At 47.8% G+C, this 25876-nt stretch overlaps 1 protein-coding gene across 4 annotated transcripts in view; it reads right to left on the bottom strand.

Moving 5' to 3' along the window:
• Positions 1 to 7089: 7089 nt before the first annotated feature.
• The window catches only part of ZFR (zinc finger RNA binding protein), a 176985-nt gene continuing 158198 nt past the window's right edge, over positions 7090 to 25876 (bottom strand). For all 4 annotated transcript variants that reach the window (XM_063960523.1, XM_063960537.1, XM_063960531.1 and 1 more), the window contains 3 exons: positions 25294 to 25405; positions 9985 to 10082; positions 7090 to 9816 (listed from right to left, as the gene is read on the bottom strand). In XM_063960523.1, coding sequence (XP_063816593.1) covers positions 9637 to 9816; positions 9985 to 10082; positions 25294 to 25405 — 390 coding nt within the window. In that variant the 3' untranslated portion in view covers positions 7090 to 9636. The remainder of the gene's footprint in view (positions 9817 to 9984; positions 10083 to 25293; positions 25406 to 25876) is intronic.

Below are 25876 nucleotides of genomic sequence, written 5' to 3'. Positions count from 1 at the left end.
ATATATATATAAGCATATCGCCAAATTAGTGCCCCCCCTCTCTGTTTTAACCCTGTTTCTGTAGTGCAGTGCAGGGGAGAGCCTGGGAGCCTTCCCTCCAGCCTTTCTGTGAGGGAAAATGGCGCTGTGTGCTGAGGAGATAGGCCCCGCCCCTTTTTCGGCGGCCTCGTCTCCCGCTCTTAACGGATTCTGGCAGGGGTTAAATATCTCCATATAGCCTCCGGAGGCTATATGTGAGGTATTTTTAGCCAAAATAGGTATTCATTTGCCTCCCAGGGCGCCCCCCTCCCAGCGCCCTGCACCCTCAGTGACTGCCGTGTGAAGTGTGCTGAGAGGAAAATGGCGCACAGCTGCAGTGCTGTGCGCTACCTTTAGAAGACTGAGGAGTCTTCTGCCGCCGATTCTGGACCTCTTCTTACTTCAGCATCTGCAAGGGGGCCGGCGGCAAGGCTCCGGTGACCATCCAGGCTGTACCTGTGATCGTCCCTCTGGAGCTGATGTCCAGTAGCCAAGAAGCCAATCCATCCTGCACGCAGGTGAGTTCACTTCTTCTCCCCTAAGTCCCTCGTTGCAGTGATCCTGTTGCCAGCAGGACTCACTGTAAAATAAAAAACCTAAGCTAAACTTTCCTAAGCAGCTCTTTAGGAGAGCCACCTAGATTGCACCCTTCTCGGCCGGGCACAAAAATCTAACTGGCTTGGAGGAGGGTCATAGGGGGAGGAGCCAGTGCACACCACCTGATCCTAAAGCTTTACTTTTTGTGCCCTGTCTCCTGCGGAGCCGCTATTCCCCATGGTCCTTTCAGGAACCCCAGCATCCACTAGGACGATAGAGAAATTTGGTTCTTACAGCTCTTAAGAAGCCACCCTTTGAGCCACTGGAGTCAGCTGAGTTACGTTTTCTCACTCTTAAGGTTCTGTTCCTTTAGGCTATTGCTTCGGCTTGGCGAGTTTCCGAGTTAGCAGCCCATTCTTGCAAACCACCTTTGTTAATATTCCATGATCGGGTGGTTTTACATACTAAACCATCTTTTCTGCCAAAGGTTGTTGCTACAATTCATCTCAACCAGGACATTATTCTTCCTGCCTCTGGTTCCAATTTAGCTGAAGATAAACACTTAGCTTCATTGGATGGGGTTCAGGCTTTGCACATTTATCTTTCTTGTACAGCAGCTATTCGTCGTACAGACATTTTGTTAGTTCTGGTTGACACTCCTAAGCGGGGTTGGCCAGCCTCCAAAAATACAGTGGCTTGTTGTGTCACGTCCACTATTCGTTAAGCTTGTTTCATCTACTGTTCCGGTTCCTGTTCCACTGCAGGCTCACTCGACTAGAGCTGTTGGTGCCTCCTGGGCTCTTTGCAGGGGCGCTTCTGTTGAGCAACTCTGCAGAGCGGCGACCTGGTCCTTCAAAAAGTTCTACAGTTTCTATATGTTTGATATGGAGACTGCCTCTGTTGGGTGAAGTATTTTGCAGATGGCTTTGCAGTCCACTTCTCCCTCCTCCTTTTAGCTTGCTTTGGGATATCCCCTTAGTAAGTGCGGAGCGTACCCCAGATCATGGAGAAAACAGGATTTTAATTAACTACCGCTAAATCCTTTTCTCATAGTCCGCAGAGGATGCTGGGGTCCACATTAGTACCATGGGGTATAGACGGGTCCACTAGCACTGTCAGAGTTTGAGTGTGGGCTGGCACCTCCCTCTATGCCCCACCTACCAAGTCTAGAAACTGTGCCCGAGGAGACGGACAACTTCGAGAGAAGGATTTTACACAGATGATGGTGAGATTCACACATACAAGTCAAACCAAGCTAACCCGCTTGAAAAATCAGCAACGGCTGAACAATATTACTCAACCAAGTAACAAACCAATACTTAACCAAGAACTAAGCAGTACTGAACTAAGTAACCACTGCAGGCTCACGAAGCGTGGGCGGGTGCCCAGCATCCTCTACGGACTACAAGATAAGGATTTACCGGTAGGTAATTAAAATCCTATTTTCTCTTACGTCCTAGAGGATGCTGGGGTCCACATTAGTACCATGGGGATGTACCAAAGCTCCCAGAATGGGAGGGAGAGCGTGGAGGCTCCTGCAGAACTGATTGACCAAACTTCAGGTCCTCAGAGGCCAAAGTATCGAACTTGTAGAACTTAGCAAACGTGTTCGACTCAGACCAAGTAGCCACTCGGCAAAGTTGTAAAGCCGAGACACCCCGGGCAGCCGCCCAGGTAGAACCTACTTAACGAGTAGAGTGGGCCTTAACAGACACAGGACACGGCAGGCCTGTCCTAGAATACGCATGCTGGATAGTGAACCCGATCCAGCGAGAGATCGGCTGCTTCGAAGCAGGACACCAAGTTTCTTGGGATCATTCAGTACAGAGTCCTATTTTTTGTGACAAGCAGCGCTCTTCACATAGATTTTCAGAGCCCTTACAACATCCAAGGACTTTGATGAAATTAAGGAGTCAGTAGCAACTGGCACCACAATAGGTTGGTGGATAGGAAATGCCGACAATCTTCGGAAGGAACTGACGTGTCCGGAGCTCAGCTCCATCTTCATGTAAGATCAAGTAGGGGCTCTTACAAAACAAAGCCTCCGACACACGTCTAGCAGAAGCTAAGGCCAACGAAGTGACCGCCTTCCACGTGAGAAACTTGACCTCAACCTCCTGTAGAAGTTCGAACCAATCCGATTGGAGGAACTGTAACCACGTTAAGATCCCAAGGCGGCACATAAGGGAGGCTGGATGTGCAGAACCCCTTTCAAGAAAGTCTGAACCTCAGGGCCAATTGTTTCTGGAAGAAAATGGATAGGGCCGAAATCTGGACCTTTACGGAACCCAACCTCAGGCCCATATCCACACCTGCTTGCAGGAAGAGGAGAAACCGTCCCAGTTGAAACTCCACCATAGGAAACTTCTTTGCCTCACAAGATACATATTTTTTCCCAAATTCGATGGTAATGTTTAGACGTTACTCCTTTCCTAGCCTGTATCAGGGTAAGAATAACCTTGTTCAGAATGCCATTCCGAGCTAATATCTGGCGTTCAACCTCCATGCCGTCAAACATAGCCACGGTAAGTCTTCGAAGGCAAACAGCCCCTGCTGCAGCAAATCCTCCCGAAGAGGTCTCGCCTCATCCAGCAGTAGATCCAAAAGATCCGCGTACCAAGCCCTTCTTGGCCAGTCAGGAGCAAAGAGGATTGCCTTAACGCTTGCTCTCCTTATGAGTTTGAGAACTCTTGGAATGAATGGAAGTGGAGGAAACATGTACACCGACTGGAACACCCACGGAGTCACTAGGGCGTCCACCACCATGGCTGGTGGGTCCCTTGACCTGGAACAATACCTCCGAAGCTTCTTGTTGAGACGAGAGGCCATCATGTCTATTTGAGGTACACCCCAAAGATCTGTTACCTCCGTGAACACCTCCGTATGGAGGCCCCACTCTCCTGGATGGAGATCATGTTTGCTAAGGAACTCCGCTTCCCAGTTGACTACCCCCGGAATGAAGATTGCCGACAGCGCCAACGCATGTTTTTCTGCCTAGAGGATGATTCTTGTTACCTCTGAAATTGCAGCTCTGCACTTCGTTCCGCCCTGTCGGTTTATGTAGGCCACAGTCGTTACAATGTCCAATTGCACTTGAATGGCTCGATCTCGCAGAAGATGGTCCGCTTGGATAGACGGCTTAGTTCCAGAATGTTTATTGGAAGGCTGGATTCCAGGCTTGACCACCTTCCTTGAAAGGTTTCCCTGAGTGACTGCGACCCAGCCCCGCAGACTCAAATCCGTGGTTCTAAGGATCCAGTCCTGAATCCCGAACCTGCGGCACTACAGAAGGTGAGGTAGTTGCAGCCACCAGAGGAGTGAAATCCTTGCTTTTGGCAACAGACTTATTCTCTGGTGCATGTGTAGATGAGATCCCGACCACTTGGCCAGGAGATCCAGTTGGAAGGACCAAGCATGAAATCTTCCATACTGTAGAGCTTCGTAACAGGCCACCATCTTCCCCAGAAGGCGAATGCAATGATGAACCGACACCAGGGCTGGCTTCAGAACGTCCCGGACCATAGTTTGAATCACCAACGCTTTCTCCTCTGGCAGAAACACCCTCTGCACTTCCATGTCGAGGATCATTCCCAGAAAAGACAACCTCCTTGTCGGCTCAAATGTGATTTTGGAAGGTCAGGATCCAACCGTGTTGTTCCCTGAGCAAATGAGTCGTGAGAACAATGGACAGCAACGTTGCCTCCCTGCACGATGCCTTTTTACAGCAGATCGTCCAGATATGGGATTATGTATACCCCCTCTCTGCGGAGAACCATCATCTCTGCAATCACCTTGGTGAACACCCTCGGTGCTGTGGAGAGGCAGAATGGCAGTGCCTGAAATGGATAGTGACTATCTAACAGTGCAAATCTGAGATAAGCCTGGTGCGGAAGCCAATACGGAATGTGGAGGTACGCATCCTTGATATCCAGGGATACCAGAAACTCTCCCTCCTCCATACCTGAAATCACTGCTCTGAGAGACTCCATTTTGAATTTGAACACCCTCAGGTAAGGGTTCAACGATTTCAAGTTCAAAATTGGTCTGACCGAACATCCGGTTTCAGTACCACGAAAAAGGTAAAAGGTTTGAACAATAATCCTCATTTTGTATACGAGGTGGAACTGGGACAATGACCTGTGACTTTTCCAATTTTAGGATGGCTTCCTGTAGGATAGCCCTGTCCATCAGCAAAGCTGGCAAGCCTGATTTGAAGAATCGGTGAGGCGGGAGTTCTTGAAACTCCAGTCGGTACTCCTGGGACACAATATCCTGTACCCAGGGATCCAAGCTTTAGAAATCCATGCACAGGCAATAGTGGGCCTTTACGCCACACCTGAAGCAGTGTAAACAGATTTGAGCATAGTGTCAATCTTACGATCAGCTGGTTCTTTCAACACGGTAGATCTAGGGACAGGTAAAACCACCTTTTTAGACAGTCTGGAGACAGATGCGTCAACAATGGGTGGGTTTTCCCATTTTTCCTATTCTCCTCCGGGTAGGGAAAAGCAACCAGAACCCTTTTAGGGATCTGGAATTTTCTCTTTGGGTTTTCACAGAATTTTTCAAATATAGTGTTTAATTCTTTAGACGCAGGGAAGGTTAGCTAGGCTTTCTTACTGTCAGTGAAGTAAGCCTCCTCAACCTGCTCAGGTGTTGTGTCAGTAATATTTAACACATCTCTAATGGCCTCAATCATGAGCTGCACGCCCTTAGCAAGGGATGCCGCCGCCCCCCTCCCTTAGCACATCCTCATCACCGTCTGCAGTATCAGTATCGGTATCCGTGTCATCTTGCATAATTTGGGCAAGTGCACGTTTCTGTGGTAACATGCTAGAGGATTTTGCAGGTATAGGAACAGATCCTGACCAAACTGCAATAGACTTCAACACCCAAGTTTCAGTCTCAGTATTAGCTACCCTAGTAGAGATCATTCCTTTGATAGAAGTTAACCACTCAGGCTCAACAATAGGGATCTGAGACAAAGCATTACAATCCTGTGTACATGGAATGGATCCCTCCTGAGAGGAAACATCTTCTGCAGCATATGACACAGAGTCCCTAGACATGGCTATGTGAGATAGTAAACACACACACGGAAATGTCAGACACAGTTTCCCCCCAAGTATGCCACAGATTGGAGCCAACCCACACACAGCGCTTTCTGAGGCAGAACTAATAAAATAGACTACACAGACTTTACACAGCCTCCCCCCCTTCTACCGCACAGGATAGCTGGAGTAGCTTGGAGGGACAGCACCGAACATGGCGCTACTTCCCGCCTTTCATTTTATTATACTGGCCTGAGGATTTCTGCTGGCAGCGATCCGGGGACCCCGACAGGCTTGCTGGCCAGTGTAGGGTATAGGCACAGGCTCAGGGCGCCCGTCACAGCGCCGCTGTACCGCTGAGCCCCGGAGCGGTTAGTACTGCACTACCTACCCTGTTGCTGCCATCTTCACACTGGCTTCCCGCTTGCCAGGGGGGCCAGTGATTCACTCGTCACCGAAGTCTTCTGGCTCAGTAAAGGGGTAGCAGCATGCTGCGGGAGTGAGCGGTCGCCTGGAGCGGCTAACAATCAGCACCCTCAGGCGTTCAGTGTCCTGCCAGTGGAGATAGTGGCTCAGACCCCTCAGGGCGGACACTACTACACCCCCGAAGCAGCAAAAACTAACTCTTAAAAATAAAATAAAACTAAAGCAGCTCTAGGAGCTCCCCTAGCTGTGACCGGCTCCTCCGGGCACATTTTCTAAACTGAGTCTGGTAGGAGGGGCATAGAGGGAGGAGCCAGCCCACACACAAACTCTTAAAGTGCCAGTGGCTCCTAGTGGACCAGTCTATACCCCATGGTACTAATGTGGACCCCAGCATCCTCTAGGACAGTGTTTCCCAACCACGGTCCTCAAGGCACACTAACAGTCCTGGTTTTAGTGATATCCAGGCTTGAACACAGGTGACTTATTTAGTACCTCAGTTTATTTTTGATTTAACCATCTGTGCTGAAGCCTGGATATCACTAAAACCTGCACTGTTGGTGTGCCTGGAGGACCGAGGTTGGGAATGCCTGCTCTAGGACGCAAGAGAAAAGGGGATTTTTTTTTTACTCACCGGAAAATCTCTCTCTCAGAGTCCATCTGAGGGACGCTGTGATGCCTCCCTTTCTTTTTGCAAGTCTGGTTTATTTGTTACTGGTTTATGTTGTCTTTCCCGGCTTGGGTAAACGTTAACGGAGGGCTGGGTTGTGGAGAGACTGTAGATATGGGGGGGGGGGGGGGGGGGGGGAGTCACTTTAATGGGTTCTGTGCCAAACTTCATACCACACACTCTAACCCCTTAGTAAGTGCGCAGTGTCCCCCAGATGGACTCGGAGAAAGTTTACGGTGAATAAAAAATCCCCTTCTTATCAAAAGACACCTATCTGTAATAGCATAAGCAGGCATTACAAACTAACAGAATAATAGAATAGGGTTGTAATGCCCTTAACGTTCCCCATTTTTGTCTCCTAAGGAACAACAAACATGCACACAAGATATGTAAGATTAAGATTGTCCTCTTCAGGTTTATTTAACTGCAGATCTGACAGTCGGGGTTAGTGGCAGTTACATGAACAGTAAGATGCAAATTATAGTAAATCACTGTCTATGTACTCTGTTATTCCCGTGAGACGAACAAAGCCCAATCCAGATCAGTCTCTTTCCTAAACACACATCCCGCAAATGAGGCTTCCGGCTTAGAGAAGTTACACATCAGTGCAATGTGCACTGGATGGTAATGTCATACATCACATTGAGGCGTTACAGACTGGGAACCTCCTGCATTGATGACTAGCCAGGCAGGGCAGCATTACAGACGAGGACAGATTTGCTCACACTCTTGAAAAACATCAACTTTTGCTTGTGAACCTCTTTAATTTTGTTTGTTTTTTTAAACTAAAGAAAGCGAGATCTTATTTGAGGCCCTTGATCGTATTACACTGGCTATAATGTACACGAAGCAGGATTGCAGATGATTCTGGACAGAGCCCATAACTGCACTATTTCGGGACCCTCCAATTGTACAGAGATAATACGTCAATAGTCAATTAGACTGATTCTCAAGAGCATACGACACTGGTTCCAGACTCTGCTCAGCACATTACTAAAGTCTGCAGGAGTGACAACTGACATTTTAGTATTAAAATTAGGTAAATCCATTGCTTTCCAGGTATTATAATGCCTCAACTCCCAACCTGCCTCTGGCTGGCAGTTATTCTGGGACTTTTAGTTCCACAATAACTGGAGGGCCACAGGTTCCATAAGTCTAGCTACGTTGAAATGAAAACTGCTAATTTTAAAGACAATATTCACACAGCTGTATAAGGAATAGGAAGTCTGAGATTTATATAGCAATGATGCTGCAGAATTACGGACAGAGTTGGAATCTATTTATGGGAATCCACTGTCCACAAAGTTCTGAAAATCTGAATAAATAATTGCTACTTCCGTGTGGTGTCACACACTGACAAGACCAGTGTCTTGTACAATCACCCCGGGAGCACAATGCCAGGGGGATACTGGGGCTCAGAGGTCCATACCTTCATTCCTATACCGTACCAGTATCTGAGCAATCTTAGTCAATATACTTACAGAACAGGGGGCTGAAATGATGCCTGAACATGCAGAAAAACATGTGGCGCTGTTTTGTATCCTTTCCATGAAGTGCATTCTCCACAGTGCTCTATGAACACAGCATCACCTTTACACTTGGAAGAGGGTATAACTAAAGTAATAATCACCCAAATATATTTCTGACGCCTGCTAGAACTTCAAAACCCATTGCAGCGTCAGTATAAGGATGCCCTCGTGTAGTGTTTTAGAAGGTGAACGTTTTCTAGGTTCCCTAATGCAAAGAGCCCTCTGGTTGAATTTGAAAATAAATTTAAAAAGATTTTTTAATTTACTGTTTGTAGGATCCACAGTAATAATCCATTCTCATTAGCCAGCCAGTCGGATCTCCTCACTTTCACCGTAGCTGTATTACGATTGGTGGGTAAAGATTTTAAAGGTGGTGAACTAATCACCTGTACAAAAGACAATTCGTGAAGAGCTAGCGACATCACCACACGCCTCAAACACTTTACTAGTTCCACGAAATTGCAGGCTGCATATAGCCGATGGTCCAGACCAGCAAAACTTCCGCCTGCTGTGTGTGCAGGGGGGAAGAAGTCATCTCCTACACGCAGAAAAATATAACCTTATCCTCATAACCCCTTGCTATACACCGAAACCCCAATAATTAGCAAATAGAGGCGTGAGATCTAAAAACTATTCTAATGAAAAAAATATTCATGCACTGCTGGCGGCATCAGTGTCTGAAGGACATTTTCCCGATTCCAGCACAACTAAGAGCAAAAAAAATGAACAGGAAGCTGCCTTAGTTACGACTATACAACCCATTGCGACAAAACAAGATATCAGGAGACATTTACTTCCGAGTACTCAAGATGAAAAAAAAAAAAAAAAAAGGAAGGTATTTTAGTCTTCACACAATACATTCATGAGTATCAATTTACAGAAATGAAAAGGTGGGAACAGAAGAATTAGTGAGGCTTACACCATATCTAGTAATGTAACCTTACAACATTTCCCCTGCCGCAATATCTTTTTGCCTTTTTTTTTCTTCTTTAAATACAACACAAAACTAAGACACAGCCGAAATTAAATACTACAACTACTTGATCAAGAGTCACTGGAGGGAGGGTCCAGTGCTTTATATGTACCCTATACTGCACATCTATCCACAAAAGGAGAAGCTGCATCTCCTGTTTTTTCCTGATGCACACAACCCATGGCGCAACAGTATCAGCAATGTTAGGGCAGGGGAAAGTCGCTTCTAACTTTAAATCAACTATACAAATATTTAAACCTATTAACAACTAGAGAGACCACACATCAGTCTGGAGCAGGGTAACCACAAGACACCAGGGGCTGGATCAGGACACGTAACCCTGCGGCAGTCGGGATGAAAGGCCTCTGTTAGTGGAAATGTATTTCTCAGGGAAGAGTGCACAGGTGTGCGACAGTCTGTATTCTTAGTGCTCTTTTAGAAGTTGTCGTAATCCTTTTTATCCTTCTTTCCTTCGGCTTCAAAGCTGTCCACGCCGTCGCTGTCCCGCCTCCTCTTGCGGTTGTTGTGAATGTTGAAGCGTTGGTTCATCTGAGACAGTGGGTCCATGCCGAGGACCTTATGTATCTGTCGAAAGGCGAGTAGCCTGAGGGCAAACTGGTCAGGAAGAAGGGAAAGAAGAAGAAGAGTCAGATTCGGGAGGGTATCAAAGATATCTACAAACTGGAAGAGCAGTTTACATAAACAGGGCACTGAAAGGATAGGAAACAGCAGCTTTACACCCAAAACACCTTGGTGACGCTCTTGCAAGTAGGGAAACCTTACCTGCGCACTGGAAGTAATATCGTCCCGTTGCTGATTGGTCATCGTAGCTAAAGTGTCATTAGGTTCTTTCTCACAGGGATCAAGTAAGCCTGGGCCACCTGTAAGACAGGAAGGTGGTGAGGGAGAACCGCACTCCGTAAATGTCATGAATGGCTTCAAAACTGCACAGTTGACAAAAGTTGGACCATTTCTTTAAAAGTTTTTTACTTGCTACATCTGTATTTCGCTCTCATCCAATTAGGGGGCACTGCGATCATGGGTATAGAGAGCGGTCCAGATGCCAGAAATTACGCGAGAATCACAGTTTTTCTGGTAGACCCCCATACCCCTGCGCCTACTAATGGAGCAGACAGGATGGGGGAGATAATATAGGGAAATTTGTATCCGTGTGAAGGGATGGTGGTAAAGGACGCCAACTGCATCATTCAGCCACGCCCCATCCACATGTAATTACGGAATGCAGCATTCTGCTGTGTTGAGGCAGAGCTTAATGCCCTGGAGAACCCGTCCCCAAATCTGTCAGCTGCATCTCCTCTCCCGGCTTCTCTCGGAGGGGAACAAAGTCATCAAGTATACTGTTCCCTAGGTTCCCTCAGAGTAAGGATACTTCTGCACAAGCTAGTTAACTCATCTTCCTTTCTATTTTGTCTTCAGTCACCATTGCTAGAGCAGCACATACACTCTCTTGGTGGAAGTCACCTGCAGTGTAGACAGGGTTGGAATTGTATCTAATGCCTCGTGTACTGCCCTTTCCCCTATAGGGTAATCTACTAGAGATCAAATCCAGTCACTCCCAGGAAAGTTAGTGACCCCGAGTCCTGGGTGTGGCTTGCCCTGATGAGTACTCCTGAAGCCGACTACACACGAGAGTGACAACCAAATTGTCCCGATGGTTGGGCTGAATTCCCTCCTGCCAAGACCAGATTAGCCGTACATATATGACGGATAGAGTGATATATCTTTCTACCCTTCATTTACATTGCACTGGGTCCCTAGTGATATCTTTTCAGTCATGCATTGGGGCGGGGCAGAAGAGGACGCTAACAACCCACTGGAGCGTGCAGTCACACGTACACACTGCATGATGTAGACGGTTTGTTACGGAACGGCTACTCGTCCCGACAATGTGCAGATGTGTAACCGGCTTGAGCAAGTCTAGGCTTCCCCTATTCCTGCAGGTGATGGTTAGCAGTCCGTCCAAAGCTGCAGTGTAATCTGGCAGCCAGGGCAAGGGAGGTGGGACAATCCTTTCACTAGCGACAGTATGGCATACCGGAATCTGGGGTAGATGTATGAATCCTGGAAAAGTGATAAAGCAGTGTTAAGTGGAAGATGATAACGCACCAGCCAATCATTACGAGTTTTAAAAATGAAAGGAGCTGATTGTCTGGTGCGTTATCACCTTCCACTTAACACTGGTCTATCACTTCTCCAGGATTAATACATCTGCCCCTCTAGGAAGAGGTGCAAACCTCTATTCCTGAGGCTCCATTTATGCAAACAGGCCAAACATTTGCAACGTCTACACTGCTGCTTCTGTATCACCTCTGCTCACAAAAGTAATATTCCGAGGTAAGTTCTCTACCACGGTTTCTGCTACTTTTTATAGTACTTATAGAGTCTACGTCACTATTATATTGAACTCATAGCTGTATGTCACAGTATAAACACTGGTTTTGTGTTTTAAAACTTCATACTTTATTATGGGACCGATTCTATATTTATGATTGTAGTGTAATTTGTTATACCGTAGACTCCTCCCGTTCTATATCTCCCAGTCTGGAGTCTAGAGAGGGAATGGCTATCCTTAGCACACAGACGCAGGGAGCTTCTTTGTATATTAATGCCTATAGCACTAAAACGGTATCTCTGCGGAATCTTCACCACTCTTCTGAGAATTTTTTTGCCAACAAACCAAATTCTACATCTGAGGAGACGAGTAAGGTCTCTCCTTAACAGAAAGACAATATCAATTCTATGGTGTATGAAGGCTCTAGCAAAAAGATTTTCCACCTTTAAAGTACCTTAAAATAAAAGCTCACTTAAGGGCCTACATTCCATGTCCAGACTTTGGACACTTTTGGACTTGCCCATCAATGGGATGGCAATGATGCCACACCACCGATGGAGGCGCAGAAAATGGGATTTTGGTACCTACCAGTAAATCCTTAATACAATGGGGGGTATAGATGGGTCCGCTGGAGCCGGTGCACTTTAAGAAATCTTCAACTGACTGTGTGCTGGCTCCTCCCCTCTATGCCCCCTCCCACAGCTCAGTCTAGAAAAACTGTGCACGAAAGAGACGGAACATACTTTGAGAGGGGGAAGAAACAGAACAATGAGAAAGAACATAACCAGCACAACAACAAGTAGAAGGGACAGCAAAAAGCTGATCCAAAAAACGGATAGAAAAGTTGATCCAACAATCTATCACACAAGAACTTAACTTTTGCAGGAAAACTTTCGAAGCACAGAGGTGGGCACCCAGTATCCCCTATGGAATACAAGAAAAAGGAATTAACGGTAGGTACCAAAATCCCATTTTCTCTTGCATCCATAGGGGATACTGGGGAAAGCTTAATACAATGGGGATGTCCCAGAGCTCCCTTAGCAGGCGGGAGTGTTCGGAGAACCCTGCAATACTCAATGACCATACTGAGAGTGTCCTCTGATGCCAGGGTATCAAACCAATAGAATTTGACAACGTGTTTGTACTCGACCAGTTGGCTGCTCAGCATAGGTGTAATGCCGAAACTCCCCGGGTAGCTGCCCAAGAGGAGCCCACTGAGCTTGAAGAGTGGGCTGTAATGGAATGTGGTAGAGACAAAACAGCTGACGAGTAAGTGTGTTGAAGACCGAGTCTGATCCAATTGCCTATGTCCTGTTTTTAAGCTGGGCAACCTATCTGGTTGGCATCGTACAAAATGAAAAGAGAATCTGACGTTCCGATACGAGCAGTTCTTCTGACATAGATCTTCAGTGTTCGTACTACATCCAGTGATCTTGGAATAGCTGAGACGTCATTAATGACCAGAACCACTATCGGTTGTTGATATGAAAAGCTGAGATAACCTTCAGCAAGAACTTCTGCTGAGTTCTGAGCTCTGCACGGTCAACGTGAAACAGAAGGTAGGGACTCTTGGCCGACAATGCCCCTAACTCAGAGACTTCTAGCTCAATCCAAGGCTAACAGCATTAGTGTCTTCCATGTAAGAGATCTTTCTTCTACAGTTCGTAGTGGTTCAAACCAAGAAGATTGTGGGAAATCTAAAACCAGGTTTAGATCCCAAGGTGTCGGAGGTGGTACAAAAGGTGGTAGTATGTAAAAAACACCTTTGGAGGAATGTCTAAACTTCTGGCAGCAAGGCCAGTTGTTTCCAGAAAAGGATTGATAAAGCTGACATCTGAACATTTAGTGAGCTAAACTTAGCCATCATGTCTACCTATGGGTATCCAAAGGAAGACCTGAGGATGAAGACCTCACTCCTCTGGGCATAGGTCGTGTCTTCTCTGAATCTGCTTTCCGTTCTACAGGTATAAAGATGTCTGAGATGGCAGTGACATTTCTTTCTGCTTCGAGAAGTATCTTGGAATCCTCTCTCATTGCTGCTCTTCCACCTTATTCTATACGCCACTGATGTGGCGTTGTCGGACAGTACCTGAATGTCCTGATTGCAGTAGATGGAAGGCCTGATGTAGAGCATTGTAAATTGCAGTCCGTTCCAATATACGGAGACTTAATGTGGTTTCAGGACTAACCGCACTAACGTCTGGATTACATAGAAACATAGAATTTGACGGCATATAAGAACCGCTTGGCCCATCTAGTATGCCCCCTTTTTTTTTTTCCTCCTTTAGGAAATCTCAACCCTTTTTTAACCTTAATTCTTTGTAAGGATATTCATATGCCTATTCCAAGCATGTTTAAATTGCTCTACAGTCTTAGCCTCTACCACCTCTGATGGGAGGCTATTCCACTTGTCCACTACCCTTTCTGTGAAGTAATTTTTCCTCAGGCTCTTTCCAGAGGAAGAAAACTAAGATACTGTGTCCAGAATCATAAACAGAAACTGAAATCTCAGAATAGGCTCAAAGTGGGATTTCTGTATAATGAGAATCCCCACGTAATGTCTTCATAGACCTTTTGTCGAGAATGATGCTGTGCAATAGCTGTCTGCAGGATAGCGCCCTTATGAGGAAGTGTCCAGATACTAAACTATGTTTTTTGAATTAGGATTTGTAACATCCTTTCAGTCCTGACCTTTTGAATACCTTCGGAGCTGATGAAGGACCGAAAGGTGAGGCCTAGAATTGGTAGTAGATATTTTTGATTTAAAATTGTAGGAATGCTAGATGATATCAACCATGACCTTTGTGAACGGCCATGTTAGAATGTGAAGGCAGGCCTTCTTGATATCCAAAGATACCAAGAACTCCCCTTGTTCCAGTCCTGTGATGACTGCCCTAGTGAATTCCTTTTTGAAGTTGAAGACCCTTAGGGTTCAAGGACTTCAGACACAAAGGGTCCGACAGACTTATTTAGTCTTGGAGCTAACCAAACAGGCTGGAATGGAATCCCTTGTTCCCTGACGAGTTGGAACTAAGACAAATACCTGCGTTTGCAGGATTCTGTTTATGGCCTCCTGTAGGGATACCAGTGTTCCACGTGAGGTACTTGTCTTCTACCGTCATGAGATGTTCAAACCAGGAGGTCTGTAGAAATTCCAACACTACATTCAAATCCCAGGGTGCCGTAGGCGGCACAAAAGGAGGTTGTATGCGGAGTAACACTGCCAATTTCTTCTGGAAGAAAATGAAGAGCGCTGAAATCTGGACCTTAATGGAACCCAGACGCAAGCCCTTATCCACACACCAGCCTGCAGGAAACGTAAGAAACGTTTCAAGTGGAACTCCGCAGGCGGATACGTGCGTTCATTGCACCAAGAGACATATCTTCTCCAGATATGATAGTGTTTTGACGTCAAAGGCTTCCTGGCCTGAACCATGGTAGCAATAACCTTTTTGCTCAACCTCCATGCCGTCAAACGAAGTCGCCGTAAGTCCGGGTAGACGAACGGTCCTTGTTGAAGATCTCTTCTTAGAGATAGAGGCCAAGGGTTTTAGACTGACATGTCCAGAAGATCCGCGTACCACGCTATCCGAGGCCAATCCGGGGCACTCAGAATTGCCTGGACTTCCTGATTTCTGATGCGCTTGAGCACCCTTGGGAGCAACAGAATCGAAGGAAACAGGTAGACCAGCCAGTAAGGCCAAGGTGACGTCAGTGCATCTACTGCCCTCACCTGAGGGTCCCTAGTTCGTGAGCAATACCAGTGAAGCTTCTTGTTGAGACGAGAAGCCATCATGTCTATCTTTTGGCAGCCCCACCGGTGGATAATCTACTGGAACACCTGCTGGTGGAGTACCCACTCTCCCGGGTGGAGATCGTGATGACTCAGGAAGTCTGCTTCCCAGTGGTCTACTCCCAGAATGAAGATTGCGGACACTGCTCTTGCATTTCTTTCTGCCCAGAGGAGTATCCTTGACACCTCTCGCATGCAGGCTCTGCTTTTTGTCCTTCCTTGCCGATTGACGTACGCCACTGCTGTGGCGTTGTCCAACTCTACTTGGATCGTGTGATCCTTGAGCGGAGGAGAGGCCTGAAGCAGAGCATTGTAGATCACCCAAAGTTCCAGAATGTTGATCGGAAGGAGGCTTTCGTGGGGTGACCACCTGCCATGGAACTACGCCCATTGGGTGACAGCTGCCCATCCCCTTAGACTTGCATCTGTCGTGAGGAGGGTCCAATCATGAATTCCGAAATTCCAGCCCTCCAGTAGATTGGAGGACTGCAGCCACCACAAGAGGGAAATCCTGCTCTGAGGCGACAGCCGTATCATCCGGTGCATCTGAAGATGTGATCCAGACGATTTGCTCAGGAGATCCAGCTGAAAAGTCCTGGCATGGAACCTCCCATATTGGATCGCCTCGTATGAGGCGACCATCTTTCCCAACAATCTTCTGCAAAGATGGATGGACACTCTAGTAGGTCGGAGCACCATGCGGTCCATCTCCTGAAGAGTTCTCACCTAGTACTCTGGTAGGAACACCTTCTGGGCACAGTATCCAGCAACATCCCCAGGAGCAGAAGCCGCTGAGTCGGCTCCAGGTGGGACTTCTGTAAGTTGAGGATCCACCCATGGTGTGACAGAAGTTGGATAGTGCAGTCGATATGAAGCAACAAAAGCTCCCTGGATCTTGCATTGATCAGAAGATTGTCCAGGTAAGGGACAATATCGACTCCCTGGACCCGGAACATCATCTCTGCCTTCACCTTTGTGAACACCCTCGAAGCTGTGACCAGGCTCAAAGGCAGTGCCTTGAATTGGTAGTGATTGTCCATCAATGAACCTCAGATACGCCTGATGAGGTGGCCAAATTGGAATATGGCGGTAGGTGTCCTTGATATACAAAGAAACCATGAATTCCTGCTGTTCCAGGCCCGCAATCACTGCTCGCAAGGATTCCATTTTGAACTTTAATACCTTACCTGCAGGTAAGGATTCAAGGACTTCAGATTCAAAATGGGCCTTACCGAACCGTCCGGTTTCGGTACCACAAACAGGTTGGAGTAATAACCCTTGCCTCGTTGTGGTATTGCTACTGCAACAATGACGTGGGACTGGACCAACTTTAGGATGGCCTGTTACAACGTACCAAAGCTGGTAAGCTTAATTTGAAAAATCGTTGGGGAGGAGCAGTCGAATTCCATCTTGTAGCCTTGAGAAACGAGATCCCTGACCCAGATATCCTGGCAGGAAGCCTCCCAGATGCGGCTGAAGTGACGCAGTCGAGCTCCCACCTCAAGATCCCCTCGGGGTGGGTGGGTGGGCACCGTCATGCTGAGGCCTTAGTGGAAAGCAGAACTGGTGGCCTGTTCCCGAGAGCTGGTGCTTGCAGGCTTTCTTGACTTACCTCTGGAGCCTCTAGCCGCATTGGAGGCACTTCTGGCCTTAGATCAAAATCCGTGAGACCGAAAGGACTGTACAGACGGCCCCGGGTAGGAGCGCCTCAACAGCGCTGCCCCAGAGGGGAGAAATGTGGATTTCCCAGCCGTAATTTTGGAAATCCATGTATCCAATTCAACCTTAAAGAGCCATTCCCCCGTTTGGATTCCATGTCCGCTATCCACTAACGCTATCCACTAACTAACAAGGCCCTGCACGCCGACACTGCCATGGCAGAGGTCCTAGCATTAATGATCCCCATCGCCTTGAAGGAATCACAGAGAAGGCGTGTAGTGTCCTGAATGTGCTTTAGGAGGGTTACCATAGTGACCAGGGGCATAGCCCCGGAGAGGCAATCCTGAATGAGTGGCCTATGAATGAATGGCATGGGTCATCCAGCAACCCACCCTTTGCGATACACCTGCTGCCATGTAAATAGATTGAGTGTAGCTTCTATTTTCCTATCCCCAGGATCCCTTATGGCAGTGGTTCTCAACCGCAGTCCTCAAGTACCCCCAACAGTTCATGTTTTCAGGTCTCCTCACAGGATTGCATGTGAAATAATTTGCTCCACCTGTGGGTCTTTTAAAATGTGTCAGTGAGTAATGAATACACCTGTGCACCAGCTAGGTGACCTGGAAAACATGAACTGTTGGAGGTACTTGAGGACCGAGGTTGAGAACCACTGCTTTATGGTAAAGGAGCCCGAGGCAGGCAGCACCGCCTTTTTGGACAGTCAAGAGACTGATACATCAACCCCTTGGGGTTCTTCCCAAAATTTCCTACCTTCAGGAGCAAATGGGAAAGTGCGCAAAAACTTTTTTGACACTTGGAATTTTTTGTCTGGATTTTCCAGGCCAACTTGAGTAGGTCATCTAACTGTGCAGAATCAGGGAAAGTGACATTAGGCTTGTTTTGTGTAAAGTACAGTAATATATCTCAAGCCTGCCCTTACTGTATGCGAGAGGAGACACACAGAGAGGACACCAGCACACCCCTAGCTGCACAGCCCCAGTGAGGCTGACAGCTAACTATATCACAGTGAACACTAATAATGTCTGTCCTGTAAAGGACCCAGATAGCGTACAATAGCGGCTCTCCCCCTTTACCAGTTTTCCAGCGTGTCTTGTGAGGGAGTAAGCGCTGTGTGTGGCTGCATTAAGCAGAGGAAGGGGCAAAAATGCCTCTGGTACTGTTCCGAGGTATCTCCGCCCCCTCAAATGGCACCAGAGCTACAGTGATTATTTATATTGGCAAGGTCTCCTGTTTGCTTAAAAACGTCACACAAGTGCTAGTTCGAGCGATTGTCAGCCAGTCCCCCCCCCCCAATCCCATCCCAGGGAGGTTCTGTACGCCGTGCCCACGGTCAGCAACACTTTGAATCGGGTGACCCCCCTAGCGGGGCTACAGGTTTGTACTCCCCACAGACGTCACCTTCAGGCAGTGTTCGTGGTGGGCAGGCTGCTGCGATTGTGACAGCCAAGGCGCAGTGCCCCGCTGAACAACCACCCCTCAGGACAGTGGTCCTGTAGCGGGGAAGCGGCTTTGACACCTCGCAAGGCGGTAACCGTCACCCCCCTAACTCCCAGATTGCAGGTATGCTGTTGCCTAAACAGCATACCGAAAATAACACATTAAAAAGAAATTGAAGAAAACTCTCTGGAGCTCAGAGATGTGCATCCTCTCCTGAGGGCACTTTTTTCTTAACTGCCTGTAGGAGAGGGCATAGAGGGGAGGAGCCAGCACACCCAGCGAAGAAATTTAAAGTGCACTGGCTCCTTTGGACTCCGTCTATACCCCATCGTACTAGATTCCCCAATATCCCTTATGGATGCTAGATAAAATAAGAATTTACTCACCGGTAATTCTGTTTCTCGTAGTCCGTAGTGGATGCTGGGGACTCCGTAAGTACCATGGGGAATAGACGGCTCCGCAGGAGACTGGGCACATCTAAAGAAAGCTTTAGGACTACCTGGTGTGCACTGGCTCCTCCCCCTATGACCCTCCTCCAGACCTCAGTTAGGACACTGTGCCCGGAAGAGCTGACACAATAAGGAAGGATTTTGAATCCCGGGTAAGACTCATACCAGCCACACCAATCACACAGTATAACTCGTGATAGGAACCCCGGTTAACAGTATGATAACAACGGAGCCTCTGAACAGATAGCTCGCAATAACAACCCGATTTGTGTAACAATAACTATTTACAAGTATTGCAGACAATCCGCACTTGGGATGGGCGCCCAGCATCCACTACGGACTACGAGAAATAGAATTACCGGTGAGTAAATTCTTATTTTCTCTGACGTCCTAGTGGATGCTGGGGACTCCGTAAGGACCATGGGGATTATACCAAAGCTCCCAAACGGGCGGGAGAGTGCGGATGACTCTGCAACACCGAATGAGAGAACTCCAGGTCCTCCTCAGCCAGGGTATCAAATTTGTAGAATTTTGCAAACGTGTTTGCCCCTGACCAAGTAGCAGCTCGGCAAAGTTGTAAAGCCGAGACCCCTCGGGCAGCCGCCCAAGATGAGCCCACCTTCCTTGTGGAATGGGCTTTTACAGATTTAGGCTGCGGTAGTCCCACCGCAGAATGCGCCAGCTGAATAGTGCTACAAATCCAGCACGCGATAGTCTGCTTTGAAGCAGGAGCACCCAGTTTGTTGGGTGCATACAGGATAAACAGCGAGTCAGTTTTCCTGACTCCAGCCGTCCTGGAAACATAAATTTTCAGGGCCCTGACTACGTCCAGTAACTTGGAATCCTCCAAGTTCCTAGTAGCCGCAGGCACCACAATAGGCTGGTTCAAGAGAAACGCTGATACCACCTTCGGGAGAAACTGAGGACGAGTCCTCAACTCTGCCCTATCCATATGGAAAATCAGATAAGGGCTTTTATAGGACAAAGCCGCCAATTCTGACACACGCCTGGCCGAAGCCAGAGCCAACAGCATGACCACTTTCCACGTGAGATATTTCAAATCCAGTCTTAAGTGGTTCAAACCAATGTGATTTCAGGAACTCCAAAACCACATTGAGATCCCAAGGTGCCACTGGGGGCACAAAAGGAGGCTGAATACGCAGAACTCCTTTGACAAAAGTCTGAACTTCAGGCAGTGAAGCCAGTGCTTTCTGGAAGAAAAATCGACAGGGCCGAAATCTGGACTTTAATGGACCCCAATTTGATGCCCAACGTCACCCCTGCTTGCAGGAAATGCAGGAATCGACCCAGTTGAAATTCCTCCGTTGGGGCCTTCCTGGCCTCACACCAAGCAACATATTTCCGCCAAATGCGGTGATAATGTTTTGCGGTGACATCCTTCCTGGCTTTGATCAGGGTAGGGATGACTTCCTCCAGAATGCCCTTTTCCTTCAGTATCCGGTGTTCAACCGCCATGCCGTCAAACGTAGCCGCGGTAAGTCTTGGAACAGACAGGGCCCCTGCTGCAGCAGGTCTTGTCTGAGCGGCAGAGGCCAAGGGTCCTCTGAAAGCATCTCTTGAAGTTCCGGGTACCAAGCTCTTCTTGGCCAATCCGGAACCACGAGTATAGTTTTCACTCCTCGCCTTCGTATTATTCTCAGTACCTTGGGAATGAGAGGCAGAGGAGGAAACACATAAACCGACTGGTACACCCACGGTGTTACTAGAGCGTCCACAGCGATCGCCTGAGGGTCCCTTGACCTGGCACAATATCTTTTTAGCTTTTTGTTTAGGCGGGACGCCATCATGTCCACCTGTGGTCTTTCCCACCGGTTTACCAGCATTTGGAAGACTTCTGGATGAAGTCCCCATTCTCCCGGGTGGAGGTCGTGCCTGCTGAGGAAGTCTGCTTCCCAGTTGTCCACTCCCGGAATGAACACTGCTGTCAGTGCTAACACATGATTTTCCGCCCATCGGAGAATCCTTGTGGCTTCTGCCATTGCCCTCTTGCTTCTTGTGCCGCCCTGTCTGTTTACATGGGCGACCGCCGTGATGTTGTCTGATTGGATCAGTACCGGCTGGTTCTGAAGCAGGGGCCTTGCTTGGCTTAGGGCATTGTAAATGGCCCTTAGCTCTAGAATATTTATGTGAAGCGAAATCTCCTGATTTGACCACAGTCCTTGGAAATTTCTTCCCTGTGTGACTGCGCCCCAGCCCCGAAGGCTGGCATCCGTGGTCACCAGGACCCAGTCCTGTATTCCGAATCTGCGGCCCTCTAGTAGATGAGCCCTCTGCAGCCACCACAGCAGCGATACCCTGGTCCTTGCCGACAGGGTTATCCGCTGTTGCATCTGGAGATGGGACCCGGACCATTTGTCCAACAGGTCCCACTGGAAAGTCCTTGCGTGGAACCTTCCGAATGGAATTGCTTCGTACGAAGCTACCATTTTTCCCAGGACTCGTGTGCATTGATGTACCGACACCTGTCCCGGTTTTAGGAGGTCTCTGACTAGAGATGACAACTCCTCGGCTTTTTCCACTGGAAGAAACACTTTTTTCTGGTCTGTGTCCAGAATCATTCCCAGGAACAGAAGACGTGTCGTCGGGACCAGCTGTGACTTTGGAATATTGAGAATCCAGCCGTGCTGTTGTAGCACTTCCCGAGAAAGTGCTACCCCCACTACCAACTGTTCCCTGGACCTCGCCTTTATCAGGAGATCGTCCAAGTACGGGATAATTAAAACTCCCTTCTTGCGAAGGAGTATCATCATTTCGGCCATTACCTTGGTAAAGACCCTCGGTGCCGTGGATAACCCAAACGGCAGCGTCTGGAACTGATAATGACAGTCCTGTACCACAAATCTGAGGTACTCCTGGTGAGGAGGGTAAATGGGGACATGCAGGTACGCATCCTTGATGTCCAGGGAGACCATGTAATCCCCCTCGTCCAGGCTCGCAATAACCGCCCTGAGCGATTCCATCTTGAACTTGAACCTTTTGATATAAGTGTTCAAGGATTTTAGATTTAAGATGGGTCTCACCGAACCGTCCGGTTTCGGTACCACAAACATTGTGGAATAGTAACCCTTCCCTTGCTGCAGGAGGGGTACCTTGACAATCACTTGCTGTGAATACAGTTTTTGGATAGCCACCAACACTGCTGGTAAGTCAGATTTTAGAAAACGGCGGGGGGGGGGGGTCTCGAATTCCAGCCTGTACTTCTGAGATACTACTTGAAGGGCCCAGGGATCCACCTGTGAGAGAGCCCACTGTGTGCTGAAATTTCTGAGACGGGCCCCCACGTACCCGGATCCGCCTGTAAAGCCCCAGCGTCATGCTGTGGACTTACCGGACGCGGGGGAGGACTTTTGCTCTTGGGAACTGGCTGTATGCTGCAGCTTTTTCCCTCTACCTTTGCCTCTCGGCAGAAAGGATGCGCCTCGAGCCCTCTTGTGTTTATGGGGCCGAAAGGACTGTACTTGATAATACAGTGCCTTCTTTTGCTGTGGGGTAGCCTGTGGCAAAAATGTCGATTTCCCAGCCGTAGCTGTGGAAACAAGGTCTGAAAGACCATCCCCAAACAGTTCCACCCCCTTATAAGGCAAAACTTCCATGTGCCTTTTTGAATCGGCATCACCTGACCACTGCCGAGTCCATAACCCCCTTCTGGCGGCAATGGACATTGCGCTTATTTTTGATGCCAGCCGGCAAATATCCCTCTGTGCATCACGCATGTATAAGACAGCGTCCTTTATATGCTCTACTGTCAGCAAAATAGAGTCCCTATCCAGGGTATCAATATTATCCGACAGGGAATCTGACCACGCAGCAGCAGCACTGCACATCCATGCTGATGCAATCGCTGGTCGCAATATAATGCCCGTGTGTGTATATATAGCTTTTAGGGTAGCCTCCTGCTTTCTATCAGCAGGATCCTTTAGGGCGGCCGTATCCGGAGACGGTAGTGCCACCTGTTTTGATAAACGTGTAAGCGCTTTATCTACCCTAGGGGATGTTTCCCAACGTGACCTATCCTCTGGCGGGAAAGGGTACGCTGCCAATAACCGTTTAGAAATTATCGATTTCTTATCGGGGGAAGTCCAGGCTTCCTCACACACCTCATTTAATTCCTCAGATGCAGGAAAAACTACTGGTAGTTTTTTCTCACCGAACATAATACCCTTTTTTGTGGTACCTGGGGTACTATCAGAAATGTGTAATACATTTTTCATTGCCTCAATCATGTAACGGGTGGACCTATTGGAGGGTACACTAGTCTCATCGTCGTCGACACTGGAGTCGGTATCCGTGTCGACATCTGTGTCTGCCATCTGAGGTAGCGGGCGTTTTAAAGCCCCTGATGACATTTGAGACGCTGGAACAGTCACAAGCTGAGTAGCCGGCTGTCCTATGTCGTCAAACCTTTTATGTAAGGAGCTGACACTGTCACGTAATTCCTTCCATAAGTCCATCCACACAGGTGTCGACCCCTCAGGGGGTGACAACACATTTACAGGCATTTGCTCTGCCTCCACATCATTTTCCTCATCATACATGTCGACACAGCGGTACCGACACAGCACACACACAGGGAATGCTCTGACAGAGGACAGGACCCCACAAAGCCCTTTGGGGAGACAGAGGGAGAGTATGCCAGCACACACCAGAGCGCTATATACCACAGGGATATCACCTATAAAAAGAGTGTTTTCCCTTATAGCTGCATATATATATTATACTGCGCCTAAATTTGTGCCCCCCCTCTCTTTTTTACCCTTTCTGTAGTGCAGGACTGCAGGGGAGAGCCAGGGAGCGATCCTTCCAGCGGAGCTGTGAGGGAAAATGGCGCCAGTGTGCTGAGGGAGATGGCTCCGCCCCTTTTTCGGCGGGCTTTCTCCCGCTTTTTGTTATTCTGGCAGGGGTAATTTACACCTATATAGCCTCTGGGGCTATATATGGTGTCAGTTTGGCCAGCCAAGGTGTTAATATTGCTGCTCAGGGCGCCCCCCCCCCCCCGGCGCCCTGCACCCATCAGTGACCGAAGTGTGTGGTGTGCATGAGGAGCAATGGCGCACAGCTGCAGTGCTGTGCGCTACCTTGAAGACCGAAGTCTTCAGCCGCCGATTTTCCGGACCTTCTTGCTTCTGGCTCTGTAAGGGGGACGGCGGCTCGGCTCCGGGAACGGACGACGAGGTCGGGTCCTGTGTGCGATCCCTCTGGAGCTAATGGTGTCCAGTAGCCTAAGAAGCCCAAGCTACCACCACTTAGGTAGGTTCGCTTCTTCTCCCCTTAGTCCCTCGCTGCAGTGAGCCTGTTGCCAGCAGGTCTCACTGTAAAATAAAAAACCTAAACTATACTTTCTTTCTAGGAGCTCAGGAGAGCCCCTAGTGTGCATCCAGCTCGGCCGGGCACAGAAATCTAACTGAGGCTTGGAGGAGGGTCATAGGGGGAGGAGCCAGTGCACACCAGATAGACCTAAATCTTTCTTTAGATGTGCCCAGTCTCCTGCGGAGCCGTCTATTCCCCATGGTCCTTACGGAGTCCCCAGCATCCACTAGGACGTCAGAGAAATTACTAACCAACCAGCACTTAACTGCCATGTTACAGGCTGAGTTTGATAAATGACAGGAGCTGATTGGTTGGTACTTTATCACCTTGCAATGAATCACTCTCCAAGGCTTGATAAATCTGGGCCTAAGTGCCTAATTCCTGGACTACCCTCTATATCCATGTTTCTTTGTGTCCTTCCAATGGACTATGGTGAAATAAATTAATTCAAGTACACAAATGATGTTGACAACATTTTACCAAAGATACCAAAATGCAACAGGTCAACACACAAAGCTATATTGTATTCCTACAGGCCTTTGCACAACAAAGAACTGTACATTACAGTTAAACTATAGATTAAACTTAATAAGCAAAGGTGGCTTCTACTTCAACTACTTGATCAATCTCAAACAAATGTTCAATACCTATTACTATTAACTAGCTGATGACGTTTGCTGGGCGAAACAATTTACCCCTGTATCACCCCATTAGTGGTCAGAAAATCCCTGCTTAGTGGATGGTTACATATAACTGTCACAGTTTCCAGACCACCCAGCAGGTCACATGTTCCAGGTCACCCAGCAGGTGCACAGGGAGAATTAACCAACTGTCACATTTTCCAGAGCACAATGGTGATGCACTGTAAATAGCAAGAGGATGTTTTGCCACAACTCCGAAAAGAAGGAACCAATTAAAACACCAATATATTTCTGCAAATCAACGGACCAAGACCTTTCATTTGGCTCAGACAAAGGCTTCATAGAAATAGGCGACTCATAAAAGTTGTTGTTCTACTATTAACATCGATGATCGAACAGGTGTACACTTACCCTTTAAGATGATACCAGATGAAATGCACTCAAAGACTCTCCTCAAAGCATCCCCGGGGCTCTGGGGGCCAGAGGAGCTGCTAATTGCCTTCTCCACCAATAGTTCCATGGCCTTGAAAAGACAGTAAGCGGAAATGTTTCAGGTAGATGGACTTTATTATGCAATGTCATGGACCGCATACAAGCACTCCAACAAACTCATGTGGTCCTGAGTGTGATAATAACAGCGATACCTGCTAAACATCCATTAGCCTTATTACTGCAGATAAGGGCATCAAACTGCTTTAAGCCATGTTACCCCTTTTATTTTATGTTTAAGGAGCTTTCACAAGTGATGCAAATGATTTAAATAGTGCAGTGGTTCTCAACCCCAACCCTAGAGTACCCCAAACTTGTCATGTTTAGGGCAGGTGGGATAATTACTGACCCAGCAAGACTGATAACCAGAGTAAGAGTGAAGAAATCCACACTACATGACCTATTGGTGGTATATGGGAAACACTGGTATAGTATGTATACTTTACTACTACTTATTGTACATATTAAGTTAACGTACAAAACCATTTGTTCCATTTAAAATATC

The sequence above is a fragment of the Pseudophryne corroboree genome, chromosome 1 (genome assembly GCF_028390025.1).
Source record: "Pseudophryne corroboree isolate aPseCor3 chromosome 1, aPseCor3.hap2, whole genome shotgun sequence".
Lineage (NCBI taxonomy): Eukaryota > Metazoa > Chordata > Amphibia > Anura > Myobatrachidae > Pseudophryne > Pseudophryne corroboree.
The sequence above is the reverse complement of the archived record's forward strand: the minus strand, read 5'-3'. Positions and strand labels throughout refer to the sequence as shown.